This window comes from Trachypithecus francoisi, unplaced genomic scaffold (genome assembly GCF_009764315.1).
Source record: "Trachypithecus francoisi isolate TF-2019V2 unplaced genomic scaffold, Tfra_2.0 Lachesis_group3, whole genome shotgun sequence".
Lineage (NCBI taxonomy): Eukaryota > Metazoa > Chordata > Mammalia > Primates > Cercopithecidae > Trachypithecus > Trachypithecus francoisi.
This window is the reverse complement of record NW_022681468.1, coordinates 134,074,312-134,098,650: the sequence shown is the minus strand read 5'-3', so window position 1 is coordinate 134,098,650 and position 24,339 is coordinate 134,074,312. Positions and strand designations below refer to the sequence as shown.

The window sequence follows — 24,339 nt, the reverse complement described above, 5'->3', positions numbered from 1 at the left end:
GAAGGAGATAGAGACACAAAAAACCCTCCAAAAAATCAATGAATCCAGGAGTTGGTTTTTTGAAAAGATCAACAAAATTGACAGACCGCTAGCAAGACTAATAAAGAAGAAAAGAGAGAGGAATCAAATAGATGCAATAAAAAATGATAAAGGGGATATCACCACCAACCCCACAGAAATACAAACTACCATCAGAGAATACTATAACACCTCTATGCAAATCAACTAGAAAATCTAGAAGAAATGGATAATTTCCTGGACACTTACACTCTTCTAAGACTAAACCAGGAAGAAGTGGAATCCCTGAATAGACCAATAGCAGGCTCTGAAATTGAGGCAATAATTAATAGCCTACCCACCAAAAAAAGTCCAGGACCAGATGGATTCACAGCTGAATTCTACCAGAGGTACAAGGAGGAGCTGGTACCATTCCTTCTGAAACTATTCCAATCAATAGAAAAAGAGGGAATCCTCCCTAACTCATTTTATGAGGCCAACATCATCCTGATACCAAAGCCTGGCAGAGACACAACAAAAAAAACAGAATTTTAGACCAATATCCCTGATGAACATCGATGCAAAAATCCTCAATAAAATACTGGCAAACCGATTCAGCAGCACATCAAAAAGCTTATCCACCATGATCAAGTGGGCTTCATCCCTGGGATGCAAGGCTGGTTCAACATTCGCAAATCAGTAAACGTAATCCAGCATATAGACAGAACCAAAGACAAGAACCACATGATTATCTCAATAGATGCAGAAAAGGCTTTTGACAAAATTCAACAGCCCTTCATGCTAAAAACGCTCAATAAATTCGGTATTGATGGAACATACCTCAAAATAATAAGAGCTATTTATGACAAACCCACAGCTAATATCATACTGAATGGGCAAAAACTGGAAAAATTCCCTTTGAAAACTGGCACAAGACAGGGATGCCCTCTCTCACCACTCCTATTCAACATAGTGTTGGAAGTTCTGGCTAGGGCAATCAGGCAAGAGAAAGAAATCAAGGGTATCCAGTTAGGAAAAGAAGAAGTCAAATTGTTCCTGTTTGCAGATGACATGATTGTATATTTAGAAAACCCCATTGTCTCAGCCCAAAATCTCCGTAAGCTGATAAGCAACTTCAGCAAAGTCTCAGGATACAAAATTAATGTGCAAAAATCACAAGCATTCTTATACACCAGTAACAGACAAACAGAGAGCCAAATCAGGAATGAACTTCCATTCACAATTGCTTCAAAGAGAATAAAACACCTAGGAATCCAACTTACAAGGGATGTAAAGGACCTCTTCAAGGAGAACCACAAACCACTGCTCAGTGAAATAAAAGAGGACACAAACAAATGAAAGAACATACCATGCTCATGGATAGGAAGAATCAATATCGTGAAAATGGCCATACTGCTGAAGGTTATTTATAGATTCAATGCCATCCCCATCAAGCTACCAATGAGTTTCTTCACAGAATTGGAAAAAACTGCTTTAAAGTTCATATGGAACCAAAAAAGACCCCATATTGCCAAGACAGTCCTAAGCCAAAAGAACACAGCTGGAGGCATTACGCTACCTGACTTCAAACTATACTACAAGGCTACAGTAACCAAAACAGCATGGCACTGGTACCAAAACAGAGATATAGACCAATGGAACAGAACAGAGCCCTCAGAATAATACCACACATCTATAGCCATCTGATCTTTGACAAACCTGACAAAAACAAGAAATGGGGAAAGGATTCCCTATTTAATAAATGGTGCTGGGAAAATTGGCTAGCCATAAGTAGAAAGCTGAAACTGGATCCTTTCCTTACTCCTTATACGAAGATTAATTCAAGATGGATTAGAGACTTAAATGTTAGACCTAATACCACAAAAACCCTAGAAGAAAACCTAGGTAGTACCATTCAGGACATAGGCATGGGCAAGGACTTCATGTCTAAAACACCAAAAGCAACAGCAACAAAAGCCAAAATTGACAAATGGGATCTAATGAAACTAAAGAGCTTCTGCACAGCAAAAGAAACTACCATCAGAGTGAACAGGCAACCTACAGAATGGGAGAAAATTTTTGCAATCTACTCATCTGACAAAGGGCTAATATCCAGAATCTACAAAGAACTCAAACAAATATACAAGAAAAAAAAAAACCCCATCAAAAAGTGGGCAAAGGATATGAACAGACATTTCTCAAAAGAAGACATTCATACAGCCAACAGACACATGAAAAAATGCTCATCATCACTCGCCGTCAGAGAAATGCAAATCAAAACCACAATGAGATACCATCTCACACCAGTTAGAATGGCAATCATTAAAATGTCAGGAAACAACAGGTGTTGGAGAGGATGTGGAGAAACAGGAACACTTTTACACTGTTGGTGGGATCGTAAACTAGTTCAACCATTATGGAAAACAGTATGGCAATTCCTCAAGCATCTAGAACTAGATGTACCATATGACCCAGCCATCCCACTACTGGGTATATACCCAAAGGATTATAAATCATGCTGCTATAAAGACACATGCACACGTATGTTTATTGCGGCACTATTCACAATAGCAAAGACTTGGAATCAACCCAAATGTCCATCTGTGACAGACTGGATTAAGAAAATGTGGCACATATACACCATGGAATACTATGCGGCCATAAAAAAGGATGAGTTTGCGTCCTTTGTAGGGACATGGATGCAGCTGGAAACCATCATTCTTAGCAAACTATCACAAGAATAGAAAACCAAACACCGCATGTTCTCACTCATAGGTGGGAACTGAACAATGAGATCACTTGGACTGGGGAAGGGGAACATCACACACTGGGACCTATCACAGGGAGGGGGGAGGGGGGAGGGATTGCATTGGGAGTTATACCTGATATAAATGATGAACTGATGGGTGCTGACGAGTTGATGGGTGCAGCACACCAAGATGGCACAAGTATACATATGTAACAAACCTGCACGTTATGCACATGTACCCTAGAACTTAAAGTATAATTAAAAAAAACAAAAAAAACTTAAAATATTAGTTTTACTAAAATAAATACGGAATGAGTCAAATGTTAAAGAAAGCACAAATTCTTGCTGAGAGACAGTTTTTGTTACTGGAAAATAAATGTACAAACAGAGCCTAGGAATGTATTCAGTGTACGTATTAACATCTAAACATTTGTTTCACAATTTATGTGCCATTTTAACTGATCAAAATTCACAAACCTGTCCGAAAAGTTCTTCATCTATGATAAATCTGAGGTCCAATTCTGTTGGGTCATTTTCAAGAATCCATCTTAGGGAATTGTAATATTCACTATCCTAGATGGGAAAAATTACGTATTTAAAATTTGTATATATAACACACCTGAAATTGCAAAAAAATAGTATGTAGAGGGTCTGAGTAATTGGGTAAAAGATGAGAGGTCAGACAGACATCCTTTACTTACACACATAAACAAAAATGTATGTGTGTATGTGTGTGTATTACAAAAAGAGATGGATGACAGGTAAGGGCAAGAGTAAAAATGCACCAATCAATCAATCAATCAATCAAGTGGTGCCTACTTAAAAGTTCAGAATCTATGTTTATGTGGAAGCAGTGGAGGTACAGATTGTATTATCCAGTTAAAGGAATGAATACAAAAGTTTTCAGATAAAACCTAACTTTTGGCTTTGGATATCCAGGAGCACTTAGCACATTCCTCATATGCCTACGTGACTATAATGTTTTATTTTTATTTTTTAATTTAATTTTTTTTTTTTTTGAGACAGGGTCTTGCTCTGTCCCTCAGGTTGGAGTGCAGTGGGGCGATCGTGACTCACTGCAGCTTCAACCTCCTTGGCTCAAGTGATTCTCCTACTTCAGCCTCCTGAGTAGCTGGGACTACAGGCATGCACCACCATGCCTGGCTAATTTTTGTATTTTTTGTAGAGACAGGGTATCACCATGTTGGCCAGGCTGGTCTCAAACTCTTGACCTCAAGTTCCACACGCCTCAGCCTCCCAAAGTGCTGGGATTACAGTTGCGCACCCCTGTGTCCGGCACTGTATGTGAAATGTTTAAGTAGCTATGAGGAGGCCATTGTTTATACCCAGCCCAAGTTAAAGAAAAATCTCTAAATAAATATAGAGGCTCAATGAACCAACTCAAATAACTGTGCAATCTTACGATTTATAAAGAAGCACACTGTTTGTGCTGTTAATATGTAATAAGAAAATAAAAAATGAACTTGGTACTAAGGAAGATGTCCTAGAATTCATGTGTACACACATTGTGTGAGGCTATTCAGCAGCACAGGAAACAACGTGGCTACAGTCAGGGGTTTAATCCTTGGGTTTCTGTTTTTTTCTAGGAGCCTAACCATAATGCTTTGCCTTTCGACTGCCATTTAAAAAATATACAACCATTTGGTTGGGCGCAGTGGCTCACGCCTGTAATCCCAGCACTTTGGGAGGCCAAGGCGGGTGGATCATGGGGTCAAAAGATGGAGACCATCCTGGCGAACACGGTAAAACACCATCTCTACTAAAAATACAAAAATTAGCTGGGCGTGGTGGTGGCACGCACCTGTAGTCCCAGCTACTCGGGAGGCTGAGGCAGAGAATTGCTTGAACCTGGGAAGCGGAGGTTGCAGTGAGCCGAGATCACGCCACTGCACTCCAGCTTGGCAAGAGAGCGAGACTCTGTCTCAAAAAAAAAAAAAAAAAATATATATATATATATATATTATATATACACACACACACACACTCACACACACAATATTCATCATAAAAGATCGTAATGCAAATACTGATTCCAAAGACACATAACTTGTACAACCTATTTAAGTATTTAGTGGGATGTTTACTGTTATCTATAACTTACTCTGAAATGCATGAAGAACCTAAGATAGGCTGATGCATAGACAGATAGGTATGTGATACAGTAAACTGAGAAAAAACCAATTGTGAGTAGTGGATATACAAGTGTACAGTGTAAAATTCTTCCATCTTTATTAAATGTTAGAAAATTTTCATAATAAAATGTTGAGGAAAGAGTTCATGTGTATTTTGAAACATGATAATATATTAATTTCCGTGTCATTAAAAGCAAATTCCTCAAAATGTTCAAGCTGTTTATTAAATTATACTTTGTCTAAACTACAAGTGAAAAAGACATACCACAGATTCCATATCATGAAGGGTTATTGGTTTGTGAAGCATCATCTTGTAAAATGGGCGGATGAAAAAACCTTGCAAAAAACCAAATACATTTAGGATGATTACCAAGTGAAAAAGAACAGGTAACTACATTGTAAAAGTTTATACTTAATACTAACCATCCAACAGTTTGCCATGGTAAACTGCCATTCCAGCTACCCGACCAATAAACTTGAAGTAAGAGAGGTGATCTTCGTTACACAATCCAGAGTTTGGATTTATCTGTAGGGTGTAATTGTCCCTGTAAAGACAACCCCATTTAAATACTTCATTTGAAAAACTTTAATATGACAAATAATTATAAATAATCTTCCTCTTTTAAGAGTTGTTTACTACTGTTAGAACCACATTCCTCCACTGAATTTAATGGTTTTAAAAATAGTAATTTCTGTCAAAAAGTGGAAATAACCCAAATGTCCTTTGGCAGATGAATGCATAAACAAAGTCTTGTTTGTTTGTTTGTTTTCGAGATGGAGTCTTGCTCTGTTCCCCAGGCTGGAGTGCAATGACACAGTCTCAGCTCACCGCAACCTCTGCCTCCCAGGTTCAAGTGATTCTCCTGTCTCAGCCTCCCGGGTAGCTGGGATTAGAGGTGCCCTCCACCATGCCTGGTTAATTTTTGTATTTTTAGTAGAGACAGGGTTTCACTATGTTGGCCAGGCTTGTCTTGAACTCCTGGCCTTCTGATCCACCTGCCTCGGCCTGCCAAAGTGCTGGGATTACAAGTGTGAGCCACCGCGCCTGGCCTAAACAAAGCATTATATGCAAAAATAATGGAACATTATTTAGCCTTAAAAAGGAAGGACATTCTGATACATGCTACAACATAGATGAACCCTGAAGACATCATGCCAAGTGAAATGAGCTGGTCACAAAAAGACAAATATTGAATAATTCCACTTATGTGAGGTACCCAGAGGAGTCAAATTTACAGGGACAGAAAGCAGAACAGTGGCTGCCAGGGAATGGGGAGCAAGTGCTTACTGGGTACGGAGTTTCATTTTGGGAAGATGAAAAAGTTCTAGAGTTGGATGGTGGTGATGGCAGCACAACAACGTGAATGTATGTAATGATTCTAAATTGTGTATTTAAAATGGTTAAAACAGTAATTTTTTTCTTTTTTTGAGACGGAGTCTCGCACTGTCACCCAGGCTGGAGTGCAGTGATGCAATCTCGGCTCACTGCAAGCTCTGCCTCCCAGGTTCATGCCATTCTCCTGCCTCAGCCTCCCAAATAGATGGGACTACAGGTGCCCGCCACCACGCCCGGCTAATTTTTTTTTTGTATTTGTAGTAGAGATGGGGTTTCACTGTGTTAGCCAGGATGGTCTCAGTCTCCTGACCTCGTGATCCGCCCGCCCTGGCCTCCCAAAGTGCTGGGATTACAGGCGTGAGCCACCGCGTCTGGCCTAAAACGGTAAATTTTATGCAATGTGTATTTCACCACAACTTTTAAAAAAGTCACTTCTGAAGCAACATTAGTTAAAATTGCCCTTTTCTGGCATGACATATATTTTCCTTCTATCCTTTGACTCTTACTTGTAAAGCAGTGATTTTTCTTTTTCTGCCTATAATCATTGTAAAGGTACTTACGTAGCAGAATATTCAAACAACCCATAATAAGGGTTAAACATTTCCTTTGAGATCAGAAAGAACCATTCTCTGGCGACTCCTCCATAATCCAATCCCTTTTCACCATCAAACTCAATCCACAGTCGAGCCTTGAGGAAGTCTGCCCTCTTGACACCCATAATTCTCCGGTAAGAGTCCTCAAGAACAGTTGCTCGGCGAAGTTTCATTTCAAATTTGTTTGGAATGTCATTCTGAAAATCCAGAGGAGAGACTAACTGTTTAAATCAGTTCAACAGAATCACAAACCTATCTCTCATAAAGTTACAACATTCCCTCTACACCCTGTGTCCAAGTCTCTTTTTCAACTAGGTATATTGTCTTGATTTCCTCTACGGTATGAGAGTTCCTGCATTTTCTCTAATTACTTAGCAATATAGACTTCTTTACATCTGAAGAAGCGTTTTGTTTTTTGGAGACAGCTCTGTAATTCAGGCTGGAGTGCAGTGGCGTGAACATGGCTTACTGCAGCCTTGACCTCATGGGCTCAAGTGATCCTCTTGCCTCTGCTTCCTAAGTAACTGGACCATAGGCGCGTGCCATCATGCCTGGCTAATTTTTTAAGTTTTTGAGGTCTTGCCATCTTGCCCAGGCTGGTCTCATACTCCTAAGTTCAAGCAATCCTCCTGCTTTGGCCTCCCAAAGTGCTGAGATTACAGGCATGAGCGATGGCACCCAGCGTAAAGGAGCTATTGATGGTGATGGTAATGCCCTCATGAAGGCATTTCATTAATAGTCCTTTTCATATTAAGTTCCAATGAACACCGTTCTGTGACCTGTAGGATAGCCACTGCCTGCTAGCTGTTCCCTGCCTGTCTGTTCAGGGTTTTTCCTACCTCTGCTTTCCTCCCTGGAGTCTATCTTCCTTCACTCATTAACAGATGGTGACATATACAGACTGTGCCAGTGATATGTTTTGGCTGTGATCCTACCCAAATCTCATCTTGAATTGTAACTCCCACAATTCCCATGTGTCCTGGGAAGAACCCGGGGGGAGGTGATTGAATTATGGGGGCGGGTCTTTCCCGCGCTGTTCTCGTGATAGTGAACGGGTCTCATGAAATCTAATGGTTTCTAGGCACAAGCTCTCTCTTTGCCTGCTGCCATCCACGTAAGATGTGACTTGCTCCTCCTTGCCTTCTGCCATGATTGTGAGGCCTCCCTGGCCATGTGGAACTGTAGGTCCAATAAACCTCTTTCTTTTGTAAATTGCCCGGTCTTGGGTATGTCTTTATCAGCAGCGTGAAAACGGACTAATACAGCCAGGCATGGGTCCCCTGGAATGGTAGGTTAACTCATTTAACTTTATAACAACACTATGCAAAAGCTACTCTTATTGTCTTCATTTTACATATAAAACTGAAGAAGACAACTTAAGAAAGTCTTAGCTCCTGAGTCTGTGCTCTTAATTAATGGAGCTACATTGCCTCACTAATCTTTTGTACATTTTTGGCTTATGTGACAAATGTATACAACTATGCTTTAGGCAGACCTTTTTGTACATTTTACAAAAGATATATCTAAATATTTTATTCCTCAGTACTTCGTGGGCAAATTTCCAGGGGAAACCAGTAAGAGAAAACACGCCATCAACATTCTGTCACCTCCAAAAAAGAAGGTTAGCTCTAAGGAAAAAAAAAAAATCAGTTTCATTCTCAATTTATTTAGGGAAAATGGAAAGCCCTATAGAAACATAATAACGTAAGCAGTTGATATAAGCAATATAAGCATGATATGAGCAGTTTCTTACACTGCTTATGTCATTTAAAAAATGGTAAGCTTGCAGAAAAGCAACTTTAGCCTGGATGCTAGGGAGCTGGTGCAGGTAAGCATTTATCAAAGGCCTACTCTAGGCCGGGTGGTATTGTAGTAGGGCCAATGATGGGGAATAAAGGGAATAAAACTACAGGGTAAGATGTCATTGCTTCCTCAAGGAGTTTCTCATCTGGTGCATATGTGAAAAACAAGTGTAAATGCTGCTAATTCTGAGACTTAAAATAGGAGGACAATTGCTGATGGTAAGAGATGGAAGCAATGTTCTGCAGGGCATAAAAGACTGAGCTATTGACTTCAAATGAGGCAATCAAGAAAGCTTTGAGAAGAAGTCTTTAGACAGAGAAAGGGAGGGAAGGATGGAGGAACAGCATACATGAGGGGTCTGATACATTTAATACCTACAGGGTACAGAAGGAGAAGGGAGAGGAAGGGAAAGAAAGCAGGGATTATAGTGAAAAAATGTGAAAAAACAGTCTGGGGGCAGAGGGTGGACAGTGTGAATGCGGATGAGAAGAGAGTTTCTGAGTAGGAAAGCCACATGGTCAGATTGCTGGGTTCTCAGAAGCTGAGGGACAGGGTGTAAAGGGTGGTTTTAAGGAGGAGACACAAGAGGCACACACTGGTCAGTTAAAGATCCCTGGAATAGCTCAGTGAGAGAAGATAGAGGGACCTGTGAAGGAGCAATGGTAGTGGAAGAAGAGAGGGTTACAGGAGAAACTTGAGTGTTTGAACTGAGTAGTAGACAAGTGCATGCATTCTGAAATCTGGCCCTGCGTTCACATCTTGACTCCACCATTCATTAGGAGTGAGACTTTGGACAGGTTATATGTCTTTTCTAAGGATTAATTTCCTCATCTATAAAATAGGGATAATAATAATGATAGCTATCCACATGGAGTTGTTTCAAGACTTAATGGAATAATGCATTAAAAATGCTTACACAGTATCTGGCATATGGTAATTATTAGCCATCATTATTCCTAACTACAAGATGTTGAGGATAAGGAAGAGGAAAAGGTTAAAGACAGTGCATGGCTTTCAAGCACCGGTTTTTAATTTTTTTTTTTTTTTTTTTGAGACAGAGTACTGCTCTGTCATCCAGGCTGGAGTGCAGTGGCATGATTATAGCTCAGTGCAGCTTTGAACTCCTGAGCTCAAGTAATCCTCCTGCCTCAGCCTCCCAAAGTGCTGGGATTACGGGCATGAGCCACTGCACCTGGTGTTTTTAATATTCTTTCTCTCTGTTTTGGTGCTACACGTTCTTACATTCTAAGTGTTCTGCTCTTTTGCTATGATGTGTCTAGATACAGATTTTATTTTTAAAATACTGCTTGGGCCTTTTTATTAATGTGAGAATTCATATTCTTATCCTTCTCCTCCTTATGATCTTGGTCCCCTCCTTCTGGAATGACTTCATGTCATAAATGACTTTTATTTTATTTTATTTATTATTATTATTTTTTGAGACGAAGTCTCATTCTGTCTCATTCTAAACTGCAAGCCCCGCCTTCTGGGTTCACACCATTCTCCTGTCTCAGCCTCCCGAGTAGCTTGGACTACAGGCGCCCACCACCTCGCCCGGCTAATTTTTTGTATTTTTAGTAGAGACAGGGTTCCACTGTATTAGCCAGAATGGTCTCAATCTCCTGACCTTGTGATCCGCCCGCCTTGGCCTCCCAAAGTGCTGGGATTACAGGCGTGAGCCACCGCGCCTGGCTGACTTCATGTCTTTTAACCTTTCTTTTATATGTTTATTCCTTTACTTACCTTTGTTGCATTCTGGGTAATTTCCATACAAATAATTAATTTCTCTCTTAATTCTCTTAGTCACCAATATGATATGTCATGTTGCTTAGGAACATGGGATATGGAGCTAGACCACTTAGCTTTTCTACTTAATAACCATGGGACTTGATCACATTACCTATTCTCTCTGTGCCTCAGTTTCCTCATCTGTGAAATGTAATAGTAGCCTCTTCCTTACAGAGTTATTGTAGACATTAAATGAATAACATATGTAAACTTCTAAGAAGAATGCCTGGTATGCAGTCAGAGATCAACAAATATAATTGCTTTTATCTTTTTTTTTTTTTTGTATTTTGTGGCCTGTAATGGCATTGCCTCCCATCTCCTGCTGCCTGGAAGACATTAACAATTAGATACTACAACATGTTTCAACCACTTAGAGTGGCAAATGGAGAAGCTAGTGCTTCTATTCCTCCAGCATATTCTCATTAAGAATGAAAATATTGGCCGGGCGCGGTGGCTCAAGCCTGTAATCCCAGCACTTTGGGAGGCCGAGATGGGCGGATCATGAGGTCAGGAGATCGAGACCATCCTGGCTAACACTGTGAAACCCCGTCTCTACTAAAAAAAAGTACAAAAAACTAGCTGGGCGAGGTGGCGGGCTCCTGTAGTCCCAGCTACTCGGGAGGCTGAGGCAGGAGAATGGCATAAACCCAGAAGGCGGAGCTTGCAGTGAGCTGAGATCCAGCCACTGCACTCCAGCCCGGGCGACAGAGCGAGACTCCGTCTCAAAAAAAAAAAAAAAGAATGAAAATATTAACCAGAACAATGAATCAGCAAACATTTAAAATCCCAAAATCTAGAAGTAGAAAACAAATTTCCAGAGAAATTTTGACACAATGTTATCTTTCTTTTTTCTTTTTCTTTGAGACAGGGTCTCACTCTGTTGCCCAGGTTGGCGTGCAGTGATCTCAGCTCACTGCAACCTCTGCCTCCCGGGTTCAAGTGGTTCTCCTGCCTCAGCCTCCCGAGTAGCCAGGATTACAGGCGTGTAACATCACACCTAGCTAATTTTTGTATTTTTAGTAGAGACGGAGGTTTCACCATGTTGGCCAGGCTGGTCTCGAACTCCTGACCTCAAGTGATTCACCAGCCTTGAACTCCCAAAGCGCTGGGATTACAGGTGTGAGCCATGCCGCCTGGCCCACAAAATTATCCTTAAAAATGAGTTTAGAAAGTTGATGATATTTAAGGATTTTATTAGGGCATAAAATGTTTACACTAAAAAAACTATCATGTTTCATTTTTGTTAAAAATCTGGGTGAAAATCTGAGGTAGCCGACCCACCATCTTGAATCTTTGTGAAAGCCAGCTTCTGGCTTAGAATGCAAGAAAGTATAACCCAATATGGCCACCTAGTGGTAGTATTCCTAAACTGCAGGCAAAGGAGGACAGGATGAGCAAGTAAGAGAGGCATTAAAACTAGTAAGACACCAATAGAAATGAAATAGATGGCCAGATGATAAGTTTAGTTCCAAACATATTGCATTTGTGGTGATGGAAAAAAGTGTAGTGAACATAACTGATAACCATACGGAGACAAGTCACAAGAGCACTCATGATTGTATTTTTAAACTATGCAGAGACATTACATTTGAAGTTGTAGAGAATGAATGACTACCGCTGGAAAACAACAAAGTCATAAAAAAATCCAGACTCCTCCAACAGAGTCAAAGACTAGGCCAGAAGATAATTTCCTCAGCCACTCTTGCTCAGGTTCTACAAAGATCAAGCCCCATAAACCCCACAAGGATACATCAGGTTAGAGCTCTGGAAAGCAAACTTTAAATGCCATTTTCTACATTATAAAATATCTTACAAAAGGAAGACATAAAATAATCAGTGGTCTGTAGTGATATATCACAGCTACACAAAAAATAAGCATCCTTTCTCTATGAAAAACTGTTCAAAGTTGTTACAAATATAGAACAAATTATTACTTTAAAAAAATTTCCCATTACTTTCCATCTATATATTGATGACTCAAGTATTTATCACAAACATCACTAACCTGCTTCTTCAACTTTCTTCGGAAGAACTCATACTTTCTTTTGTAATCCCTGGAGTAGGGCACTGCCTTTAGTTGGAAATTTTGGAAAAATAAAGAAGTTTAGGTTGTTTTTATTCTGGAACAATTTTTAAAGTTCCCGGCAGGGTATTTTACGAACATAAGTTAAGGGCATTAAAAGAAAAATATTTAGAAAGAAAAGTTTAATTAGAAGAAAAACAAATACAAAACTTTAAAATATTTAATTTCTCTGTTTAAGACAAAATTGTATTCAGCAATTCCTATGGCTGTAATTTTCATTATGCAATATTCTTAAAATGTAGCATGCCAGAAATAGGAAATTTCTTCCAGGTAGAGAAATACTAGAAACAAAAATTTCCATTTCTAAAGAGACTTTCAAAGTGATTTCTCCATTAAACGGGCAATGTGAAAAGCGTACTTTTTCCTTGAACTCCAAGGAATTGCCTTTTTGAGCCGTTAAACGACTACATGTTGAGATAGTAAATAGTAATAAAAAAAGGTATCTTCCGTTTTATTTTTATGAATTAGAAAACAAAATCTGAATAAAATGGAAAAAGCAGCTATAAAAAAGGATAATAATTTTCCTATCAATCTGACTACAGTTATCATACATGGTAATATTTATACTTAAGTGTGGATGTGTCTTACATACTGGGCATTTATAATGATTTCTTTTTCTTTTTCTTTTTTTTGAGAAGGAGTCTCGCTCTGTCACCCAGGGTGGAATGTGGTGGTGCAATCTTAGCTCACCGCAACCTCCGCCTCCTGGGTTCAGGTGATTCTCCTGCCTCGGCCTCCCAAGTAGCTGGGACTACAGGTGTCTGCTACCATGCCTAACTAATATTTTTTGCATTTTTAGTAGAGACAGGGTTTCACCATATTGGCCGGGCTGGTCTTGAACTCCTGACCTTAGGTGATCCACCTGCCTTGGCCTCCCAAAGTGCTGGGATTACAGGTGTGAGCCTGGCCTGATTTCTTTTTTTTTTTTTTTTTTGAGGCGGAGTCTCGCTCTGTCGCCCAGACTGGAGTGCAGTGGCCAGATCTCAGCTCACTGCAAGCTCCGCCTCCCGGGTTTCCGCCATTCTCCTGCCTCAGCCTCCCGAGTAGCTGGGACTACAGGCGCCCGCCACCTCGCCCGGCTAGTTTTTGTATTTTTAGTAGAGACGGGGTTTCACCGTATTAGCCAGGATGGTCTCGATCTCCTGACCTCGTGATCCGCCCGTCTCGGCCTCCCAAAGTGCTGGGATTACAGGCTTGAGCCACCACGCCCGGCCCTGATTTCTTTTAAAAAATTTAAGAATGACCCTGGAGTGGATAGGGTGCTGCTGCTTCAACTGGATACACTCTCTGCTCCTCTCTGATTTGTGGAGGACTGTCAACATTCTTGTTCAGACAGTGGGAGGCACCAGCCTGAGCTCAGCAGCCCACACTGCCTTAGCATTCTGACTGTCTGGCTCACCTGTCTCCCACTGCTATTGCATAGGATAAAGATAATGATGTTATAGAATCTTTTCAAATAACTGAGACTTGGAGTATGGGAAATGGGGGAGAGGAGAGAGAACGGCCAATGTGCTTTCCTCTCAGTGCCTGTAGGGTTATGCCCTTGAGTATCTGCTCTTGAAGAGACAGGTGAGAGGACAGTCCCATCAGATCACATTGGCACAGAGAGACTTACTGGTCCAGTTATTGCTACATTCTGCAACCGAGGATCTTCCCATTGTGTTCTTTTTATATCTGAAAGGAAGAAAAAGAAAAACGGTGTACTTTCTCACACATAAAATTTATCACAAAAAATAACATAATGAAAAATTGCATTGCACATACTGTGATTTATGTAGAAGATTCTTCCATCTGTGTGAGTTCTCTCTTCCCATCCTGGCTATAATGAAGAATGTATTTCAATTATGTTAGGATAGGGTTTTAGATGAATGGATAGTAAAATAGCACTGGTTGTATGGTTAGTTTAATTTGCATATTCCATTCCATTCTCAGAAGGTATCAACCTTTTTAAATTTTTTATTTTATTTTTATTTTTTTGAGACAGAGTCTCGTTCTTTCACCCAGGCTGGAGTGTAGTGGCGCTATCTCGGCTCACTGCAAGCTCCGCCTCCCGGGTTTACGCCATTCTCCTGCCTCAGCCTCCCGAGTAGCTGGGACTACAGGCACCCGCCACCACGTCTGGCTAATTTTTTGTATTTTTAGTAGAGACGGGGTTTCACCATGTTCGCCAGGATGGTCTGGATCTCCTGACCTCGTGATCCACCCGCCTCAGCCTCCCAAAGTGCTGGGATTACAGGCATGAGCCACCGCGCCCAGCCTACATTTTAATAATAATATTAATTATAGCTGATAAAGAACTACTATATCCAAAAATACAAAATATTTGAGATAGCCAAGTTAGACGGGTTAGCATTTCTATACACTTACAGGTAAAGGCCCTAGATCGCTGGAAGTATCAAGTGATGCCTTTCCTCTCAGATGGGCTGGAATTTTCAATCTTGGATCTTCCTTTTTTGGTAGAGTAAATAAGGAACAACACACACACAAATTTTAAAACAATGAAAGTCAGTCTGTTACCATGTTTTCTAGCATCCATGGATACTTACAATATTCTCTTGTAAAAGTCAATTTATACTTTATTTCCTAAATATGTGACATAATATTTTCTCTTTCTAAAATCTATCACTCTCAGGCTATAATATCAAAGGGAATAAGGAGCAGTTCTCAGGGATCACCACTAACTGGTAATCTCTTTTGCCCCACTCTTTAGGAAATGTGTCACATACGGCTTTTCTCTATGTAAAAACTGGTGAAAGAGTGGGACATTAAATTGGACCACATGATATTTCTTTCGTTCATTTTTTTTGAGACGGAGTTTCACTCTTGTCACCCAGGCTGGAATGCAATGGCACCATCTCGGCTCACTGCAACCTCTGCCCCCCAGGTTCCAGGGATTCTCCTGCCTCAGTCTCCTGAGTAGCTGGGATTACAGGCATGCACTACCATGCCCGGCTAATTTTTGTATTTTTAGTAGAGATGGGGTTTCACCATGTTGGCCAGGCTAGTCTTGAACTCCTGACCTCAGGTGATCCACTCACCTTGGCCTCCCAAAGTGCTGGGATTACAGGCGTGAGCCACCGTGCCCGGCCCTGGACCACATGATATTTCTAAACCCCAGAACATGCATTTTGCCAGCTATCTGTACAAGGGTTGATTAATATTTTTGAATAACAGGAAGGTAAGCCCAAAAACGTTATCAAAGGCCAATTCAGAATGTTAAAAAAGAGAACAAAATTCAATTTATTTCGTTTAATTTACATATATTATCTTAATAGTATTAATTTATTAAATAAATTTAGTATTATTTAAGCTATGTTGGTCTTTTAATAATTAATTAAAATCTATTCATCTGCTGCTAATTTTAAGTAATTTTTCTTTTTATTTATTTATTTTTTTGAGATGGAGTCTCGCTCTGTTGCCCAGGCTGGAGTGCAGTGGCGTGATCCCAGCTCACCGCAAGCTCCACCTCCTGGGTTCACGCCATTCTCCAGCCTCAGTCTCCCAAGCAGCTGGGACTACAGGCACTCACCACCATGCCTGACTAATTTTTTTGTATTTTTAGTAGAAACGAGGTTTCACCATGTTAGCCAGGATGTTCTTGATCTCCTGACTTTGTGATCTGCCCCCCTCAGACTTCCAAAGTGCTGGGATTACAGGCGTGAGTCACTGTACCCGGCCTTTAAGTAATTTTTCTATTAGTGGTAAGCCAAGCACTAAACAACTTTAAGCCTTATCTTAAAATAAAAATACTTGTTCTACCTAGCCTCACAAGGTTTTTCTGATATTAAATGAGATACGGATTCAAAAGTGCTTTGGAGCTATAAAGCCTCATATAAAAGCAAAGAGTTATTCCTATATATCTTCCTAAGCATTTGTGGCTAGTGAGCCAAAAACTGGAAATAGGAAGAAACATGAATATCTCCGTAATCCAAAACAATATTTAAAAAAGGCATAAGCATTCTCTTGAATACATATAATATTATTAAGAATTCAATATATCTTTCAATGAATATTAGGAAACACAGGTTATAGAAATACACACTTAAAGATTGTAAGGAACTATACATAAGAGATGATTATTGTTGTTATAAATTTAAATGGAAGAGTGTCAAACTTACCCAGGTGGTGGTTTTAGTGTTGTGGTCAATAAAGAAAGGCCTCCCATTTGGCGCATGTCGGACTTCCCAGCCTTTAGGAAGGAATCCTTGCTCAATTTCAGATGGCTGGGTCACCTGCTGGCTTGAATCACTGGTGGAGGCTTGTAATTGAGGGCCCGCAGAACTCTGGCTTGATGTCAGCTGACTGGTCTCCACTGTGGCCTAGCATATTAATGAAATCATACTGTAATATTTTATAGAGAGAAAACTCACAAATAGATGCAATTAAAAAGGTAACCTAACCTGCAAATAGAATACACACCCTCCATTAAAGAGACTCTACAAATTTGAGGCTCATTTTCAAATGTAGTTATGGCATATTAATATTTTCCCAACATTTTAATAATGCATTACATTTAATAACATTTAATAACACTTTTCCAATACATTATTTTGTATAACTTTATTTTTACAGTAATTTATAATTTCTCAACTCATTCTCAAGCAGTAAGATGGTAGTTAACAGTCTGCTGTGGGTGCATCTGACTGAAGGAGCGAGGTCCACAAGCTCAAGCCCTAGCTGCAAGGGGAGCTCTGGTGCCTATAGGAGGAGGTCGTCTTTGTTTTCCCAAAATTCATGGGATGGGGAATTCCTCATACACAGAAGTAGATTCAAATGTTGGGCAGACAAAATGAATGGTAAATATCTACCACAGAAATGGATAAGTGAAATGTAATATATTCATGATGGAATATTAGTAGTTAAGAGAAATACACTGGATCTATAAATAACAATATAGACAGAGCTTTAAAACAATGTTAAGCAAAAAAAGGTGTAGACTTATGGGGCAAGGTTTTTCTTAATTGAGGAACACCTCATTCTGTAAAATAAAACGAGTGTTCTCTCGTTGCAAAATTAGAAACACAGGCATATAAACAATATTTTACATTTTCTTTTCTTTTTTTTTTGGAGACGGAGTTTTGCTCTGTTGCCCAGGCTGGAGTACAGGGGCGCAATCTCGGCTCACTGCAAGCTCCGCCTCCCAGGTTCGATCAATTCTCCGACCTCAGCCTCCCAAGTAGCTGGGATTACAGGCATGCGCCACCACACTTGGCTAATTTTATTTTACATTTTTAAAGCTCTTTATGTAAAAGGCTAAAAGAATACACAAGAAATTCAAGATGGTGGTTCCCCCTGGGGAATGGGACCAAGAGCTTGGCTAAAAGGAATTTAGCTTAATCTATAAGACTTTATTTTTAAAAATAAAACGTCTAGAAATTAATATGGTAACTTGTTAATGATGGTAATTCTGAGTGTAAAGAATATGTGCATTTGCTATATTATTCTCTACACTTTTCAGTGTTAAAAAATTTCTCAAGAAGAGACATGGTGGTAAGAGAAAATAAATATTTTGCTAAACACTTACAAGGAAATATTATAGATGACACTATTGCCAAGGGGAGGTGTCATCAGCATAAACTTTTTTTTTTTTTTTTTTTGAGATGAAGTTTTGCTCTCGTTGCCCAGGCTGGAGCATAATGGCACGATCTCGGCTCACTGTAACCTCTGCCTTCTGGGTTCAAGTGATTCTCCTGCCTCAGCTCCCGAGTAGCTGGGATTACAGGCATGCGCCCACCACACCTGGCTAATTTTTGTATTTTTAGTAGAGACGGGGTTTCACCATGTTGGTCAGGCTGATCTTGAACTCCCAACCTCAGGTGATCCACCCACCTAGGCCTCCCAAAGTGCTGGGTTTACAGGCATGAGACACCTTGCCCGACCCAGCATAAACTTCTTTAATAGATACCAATTGCCAAGATTATCTTTTAGTTAAAATAATGATCTTAACTATTCAAATGACAAAAATATCCCAAAACCAGATCATTTGCTTTTTCCTTATTCTCATTTGAACTTGCTTTATATAATAACAAGTGGTAATTCATGTATATTAGAGATTCATAGGGAATGGTAGACACTTAACATCAGTGTCAGAAAATAAATAATTAGAAGATGCTACGGCCAGGCACGGTGGCTCATGCCTGTAATCCCAGCACTTTAGGAGGCCGAGGTGGGTGGATCACCTGAGATAGAAGTTTCAGCTCAGTCTGGCCAACACAGTGAAACCCCATCTCTACTAAAAATACAAAAATTAGCTGGGTGTGGTGGTGTGCGTCTGTAGTCCCAGCTACTTGGGACGCTGAGGCAGGAGAATTGCTTGAACCCAGGAGGCAGAGGTGCAGTGAGCCGAGATCGCGCCATTGCACTCCAGCCTGGGTGACAACAGCGAGACTCCATCTCAAAAAAAAAAGATTCTAGAAGTATCCAGCGTATACTACAAAGTGATGTACTAGTTGACATAGGGATGTGACAGTTGAAATCCTGTAAGAAAGCAAGTGAACAAAATGCAGGCTACCTGTACAGTGGGCTTTGTCCAAGTAGTCGTTCTGGAATTGTGATCTACATAATATGATCTTCCTCTTTCATCTTGTTTTTCTTCCCAACCTGGTGGTAATCCAGATGAAGTAGGCAAAAGCTACAGTGAAGCATAACAGAAGAATTAAATACATCAAGTTTAAGAATCCTTCTATCACCCCCAAAAGTTCCCTCCGTCCCTATCCCTACTCTCAGCCTGAATCAACCACTCATCTGCTCTCTGTTGCTACAATTTTGCCTTTTCTAGAAATATATATATATACATATATATATATATATATATAGAGAGAGAGAGAGAGAGAGAGAGAGAGAGAGAAACAGAGTCTTGCTCTGTTGCCCAGGCTGGAGTGCAGTGGTGCAATCTTGGCTCACTGCAACCTCTGCCTCTTGGGTTCAAGCTATTCTCATGCCTCAGCCTCCCGAGTAGCTGGGATTACAGGCATGTGCCAACACATGCAGCTAGTTTTTGGGTTTTTGTGTGTGTTTTTTTTTTTTTTTTTTTTTGAGACGGAGTCTTGCTCTGTCGCTCAGGCTGGAGTGCAGTGGCCGGATCTCAGCTCACTGCAAGCTTCGCCTCCCAGGTTTAAGCCATTCTCCTGCCTCAGCCTCCCGAGTAGCTGGGATTACAGGTGCCCGCCACCTCGCCCGGATAGTTTTTTGTAGTTTTTAGTAGAGACGGGGTTTCACCGGGTTAGCCAGGATGGTCTCGATCTCCTGATCTCGTGATCCGCCCGTCTCGGCCTCCCAAAGTGCTGGGATTACAGGCTTGAGCCACCGCGCCCGGCCGCTAGTTTTTGTATTTTTAGGAACAACAGGGTTTCACCATATTGGCCAGGCTGGTCCTGAACTCCTGACATCAAGTGATCTACCTGCCTCGGCCTCCCAGAATGCTGAGGTTACAGGCATGAACCACTGTGCCTGGCCAGAAGAATTAAATATTAATAAGAAAGAATCCTTTGAAAGCACCACATCCCTTCTTCACTACTTGCTTGCTTTAAAACAATTCATATTTTATTTTATTTTGAACTAAAACCATGTATTATAATAAAAATAGGTAAATTATACATTTTAGTGAAGTAAACCACATTTTAAATATTTTAAAATGTGCAAAATAAAGTGTATGGTATTTCACTTGGGAAAAAAAAACACTAGAACAATAATGATGAGAGTGATAACAACCCTAATAAAACATCCCAACAATAACAAGCACACGCTCTGTTTAACACGGATACTGTCATTTATTTCCCACCCAAATTTCAATGAGATAATTACTAATACTGGCTCATTTTACTGTTGAGTAAACAGAAGCTTACCATATGAAAGTAACTTGTTACTACACTTGATCTTAGCCAAAAGGCCGAGAGTGATGGAAGTAACCTGTTAAGTGACATTGCTTCTAAGGAATGGAGCTGAGATTTGAACCCAGGTAATCTAACAACAGAAGTCATGCTTATCTGCTGAATCAAGGGTTACTCCTGCCTTGTTTCTCTAAAAGCTAGGAGATGCTATTTATCATAGTTTGTTACAAATGAGTAAAGAGAGGTTTGGTTACTTCCAGGCTTACTTAAAATAGTCCTAAATCCAGGCTGGGTGTAGTGGCTCACCCCTATAATCCCAGCATTTTGAAGGGCTGAGGTGGGTGGATCACCTGAGTTCAGGAGGTTGAGGCCAGCCTGGCCAACATGGTGAAACCTCGTCTCTACTAAAAATACAAAAAAAATTAACTGGGCATGGTGGTGGGCACCTATCCCAGCTACTCAGGAGGCTGAGACAGGAGAAGTGCTTGAACTGGGAGGTAGGGGTTACAGTGATCTGAGATCGCACCATTGCACTCTAGCCTGGGCAACAGAGCAAAACTCCGACTCAAAAAAAAAACCCACAAAAATTAGCTGGGTATGGTGGTGCATGCCTGCAGTCCCAGCTACTCGGGAGGCTGAGGCAGGAGAATCGCTTGAACCCAGGAGGCGGAGGTTGCAGTGAGCTGAGACTGCGCCATTGCACTCCAGCCTGGGCAACAGAGCAAGACTCTGTCTCAAAAAAAAAAAAAAAAAAAAAAAAAAAAAAGTCCTAAATCTGGCCTTCCTGTTGTCATTTTGAACTACATTAGACCTGGTTTGGTGTGGCTCCTTAAGGTGGCTTACAACATAAAAACCATCACCACCAGTCTCCACACTGAAGACACCACTTACTAGATACACAGGAGCCCTACATACTTTGCTGACAGTTGTGATGAACTGTTAGATCACAAAATGATGGATTTAAATGCTGCCCAGTTCTACAAATGTCCATCAACTGGTGAACAGATAAATGTAGTGGATCTATCTCTACAATGGAATACCGTGCACTAATAGAGGCATGCAATAACATGGATCTATGTGAAAAACAGCATGGTCAGTGAAAAAGATCAGACACATAAGCTTACACCCTATGACTCCCTTTACATGAGATTTCTAGAAAAGGCGAAACTGTAGCAACAGAGAGCAGATGAGTGGTTCCTTGCAACTGAGAGTAGGCATAGGGATTGAGGGAACTTTTCGGGGTGATAGAAGGTTCTTAAACTTGATTGTAGTGATGTCTCCATAACTGTATACATTTAAAAAAACTCTTTAATTGTATGATCAAACATGGCTGGATTTTATGGTATATAAATTACACTCCAAGAAAGCTCTTAAAAAAAAAAAACAACCCAATCAATGTATTGAGGGAAAAAAAAGGCATGGAAACAACTTTTCTGGTACGTAAAATATAAATCATCTCAAGATTCTGCTGCTCATCTGAAGCACCTAAAGTTGTGTCTTGGGTGAATGTCTGTCAGTCAATGAGAACTTCCACATATTCATTGTATAGAGGACATTACAAGGTGCAGAGGAAAAAATACCAAGGAACTCGACTCGAGCAGGCTCTGATCTAATGGAGGAGGCTGGACAGATGACAGTGAGTGACAGTAAGGCTGGCGAAGGTCGTCTTTCAATGGCATCTGTCCTCTTGTTGATGGTCAATATTGGCCAGAGCAATGGATACATAGGTGGGTGACGTCTCATTCCTCAGCCCAGATCTGTGTCCCCTTCTTAGTGCAGGGTGTTATTCAGACAGATAAACCACTCGTGGGCTAAGGATTTTGAAGCCTCTGCATTGCTGTGCTAGAACATACCCTATTTTTCAAAGCTCATATCTAGACTGCCATTCCAAATTCCACATGGCTGGGGAAGAAAATGAGAAAGCCATTCCAAGCGGGGAAATGGAATGCATGCAGACTCAGAAGCGGGAGAGAACCAGGACATGGCAACAGTCTGCTTGGAAGAAAAAGCATAGACAGGAATGAAGGCAGCAGGAGGCTTCTATTGGGGGATAAGGAGAAGGGTAGGCTGAAGAGGCTGGGAGCCTGGGAGTTTTACTTTGGTTTCAAAAACAAGTAGGGCATCTGGAAAAGAGAGACACACTCAGAGTAGTGAGGCTTGTGTCAGGAAGAGGATGGAGGCAGGGTTAAGGTTCAAGCTGCCATCCAGGCTGTGGCTGGGACAGCACTGAGCAGGAAGCAGAAGGCCTTAGTAGACTGGTGGATGTGATACTGCAGGGAAGAAACAGACCAGGGACTGATAAACTCCAGCCTGGCCACTGGGTGTGTCAATGCCAGTGCACACCTGAGTGATGAAACCCTGGCTATGCTTCAGGTACAGGGCAGACATGGCTGCTGGATGCCATGTGCTTACGCAGAGCATCGGCAACTGGACACAGTGATCCTGAATTGTATGCTGCATGCAGCGGACCACCTCTAGCCAGCACAGCGCTTCAACCGACAAGCCCAGATGCCACCCACAGTCACCAGCATGCAGAGACTTTGCTTTTAACATGGGAGAGACAGTTCTGCATGTTTTGTCTTTAAGGCCTTTCCCTGAACATCACCACCTGGAGCCTACATTCTCTGCTGTATTAGTTCCCTGTAAGGCAAACATTCACACTCAGTCTTCCAAAAAATAAAAAATAAAAAGAGATGTTGAGTTTTATATTTTTATTGATTGATGGGAGAGGGTAAAACTCACCACAGGAAGTGCAGGTTGTTCCTCAAAAGTATAGGCTTGTAAGCTGCCTCTTCTGCTGGAATGATTCTTGTGAAAAACCAAGACAACAGAAGGAGAATACTTTGAGATTTGTGATTTGTCTTTGAGCATCAGCTAAGGTAGTGAGGGTAAGTATGACAGGGAAGAGAAGGCTGGCTAGGATGCAGCTGTCGAGACTGCAGGCTGAGGCACGTGGTCGCTCTCAGCCCCCTACGTGGACACCTTCACACATCCAGCTCCCACGCCCCGGGTGCCGGACTGCCTCCTGGACACCTTCTCTTGAATGTCTCACAGAAACTATTCTCAAATACACTCTCTCTCCACTTTACTTACTAGTTTTATTGTTGTTTTAACTTCAAGTTTTCATCTTTTGTCACTTCAATGACAATGACAGCAATATCCTAATAGGTTTCCTCATTGCAAGTCTTACTTCCTTAAGTCCATTCTCCATGCTGCGCGCTGCAGGTTCAGAGCATCCTGCAGTGCACAGCCAGTCCTGTCATTCTGGAGCTGAAGCCCATGACAGCACAGAAAACAATGCTTCCTGAGCACCACGACCTGCCTCTTCCTGACTTCTTCTGCCACTTCCCACTTTGCAATCTACCCCCTGGACATTCCAGACTACTTGTTTCCTGGAAATCTCTTGTTCATTCTTTCCTTATGTTTTTCTATTCATGCTATTATCACTATCCAAAATATCTTAGTTTTGTTATTTAACGACATCAAAATTGACAATGCACGTACAAATTAAATGAGAATATCCACTGTAGTACTGTTTATAATAGTACTGTAAACAATCTAAAGTCTTTTAATAGGAGACTGGTGAAATACCTTAAGGACTACTTGTACAATGGAATATGCCAGAGTTTAATGATTGTTTTAGTTGGTTTTTAAAGGAGTACATCTATATATACTGAAATGGTTCAATGTCTAAGGGACAGCAAGTGAACAAAGTAAGTTACCAAAAAGTATGTTTAAGATGATCTCAGGCTAAAAAATCATCTACAAATATATGTGTATGCATGCATGTTTATGAATATAGAGAAAAGGTTTCCATATGTGTATGCATGTGATTTATCATCAGCAAATCAATATCATTTATTCTTTAGTCTGACCACTAATAGTAACTGAGGGAGCATACACTAGTGGTAAGACGGACGATTTAATTTTTATTTATTTATTATTTATTATTTATTTATTTTACTTATTTGTTTTTTTGAGCCAGAGTCTTGCTCTGTCGCCCAGGCT

General features: G+C 40.7%; 1 protein-coding gene across 2 annotated transcripts in view; it reads right to left on the bottom strand.

Moving 5' to 3' along the window:
• Positions 1 to 24,339, bottom strand: part of NEDD4 (NEDD4 E3 ubiquitin protein ligase) — a 177,920-nt gene that overhangs the window by 14,614 nt on the left and 138,967 nt on the right. For both annotated transcript variants that reach the window (XM_033190033.1, XM_033190034.1), the window contains 11 exons: positions 23,074 to 23,139; positions 19,014 to 19,133; positions 16,621 to 16,821; positions 14,870 to 14,950; positions 14,267 to 14,321; positions 14,118 to 14,176; positions 12,425 to 12,490; positions 6,796 to 7,025; positions 5,323 to 5,444; positions 5,165 to 5,235; positions 3,224 to 3,319 (listed from right to left, as the gene is read on the bottom strand). In XM_033190033.1, the coding sequence (XP_033045924.1) occupies positions 3,224 to 3,319; positions 5,165 to 5,235; positions 5,323 to 5,444; positions 6,796 to 7,025; positions 12,425 to 12,490; positions 14,118 to 14,176; positions 14,267 to 14,321; positions 14,870 to 14,950; positions 16,621 to 16,821; positions 19,014 to 19,133; positions 23,074 to 23,139 (1,167 nt within the window). The remainder of the gene's footprint in view (positions 1 to 3,223; positions 3,320 to 5,164; positions 5,236 to 5,322; positions 5,445 to 6,795; positions 7,026 to 12,424; positions 12,491 to 14,117; positions 14,177 to 14,266; positions 14,322 to 14,869; positions 14,951 to 16,620; positions 16,822 to 19,013; positions 19,134 to 23,073; positions 23,140 to 24,339) is intronic.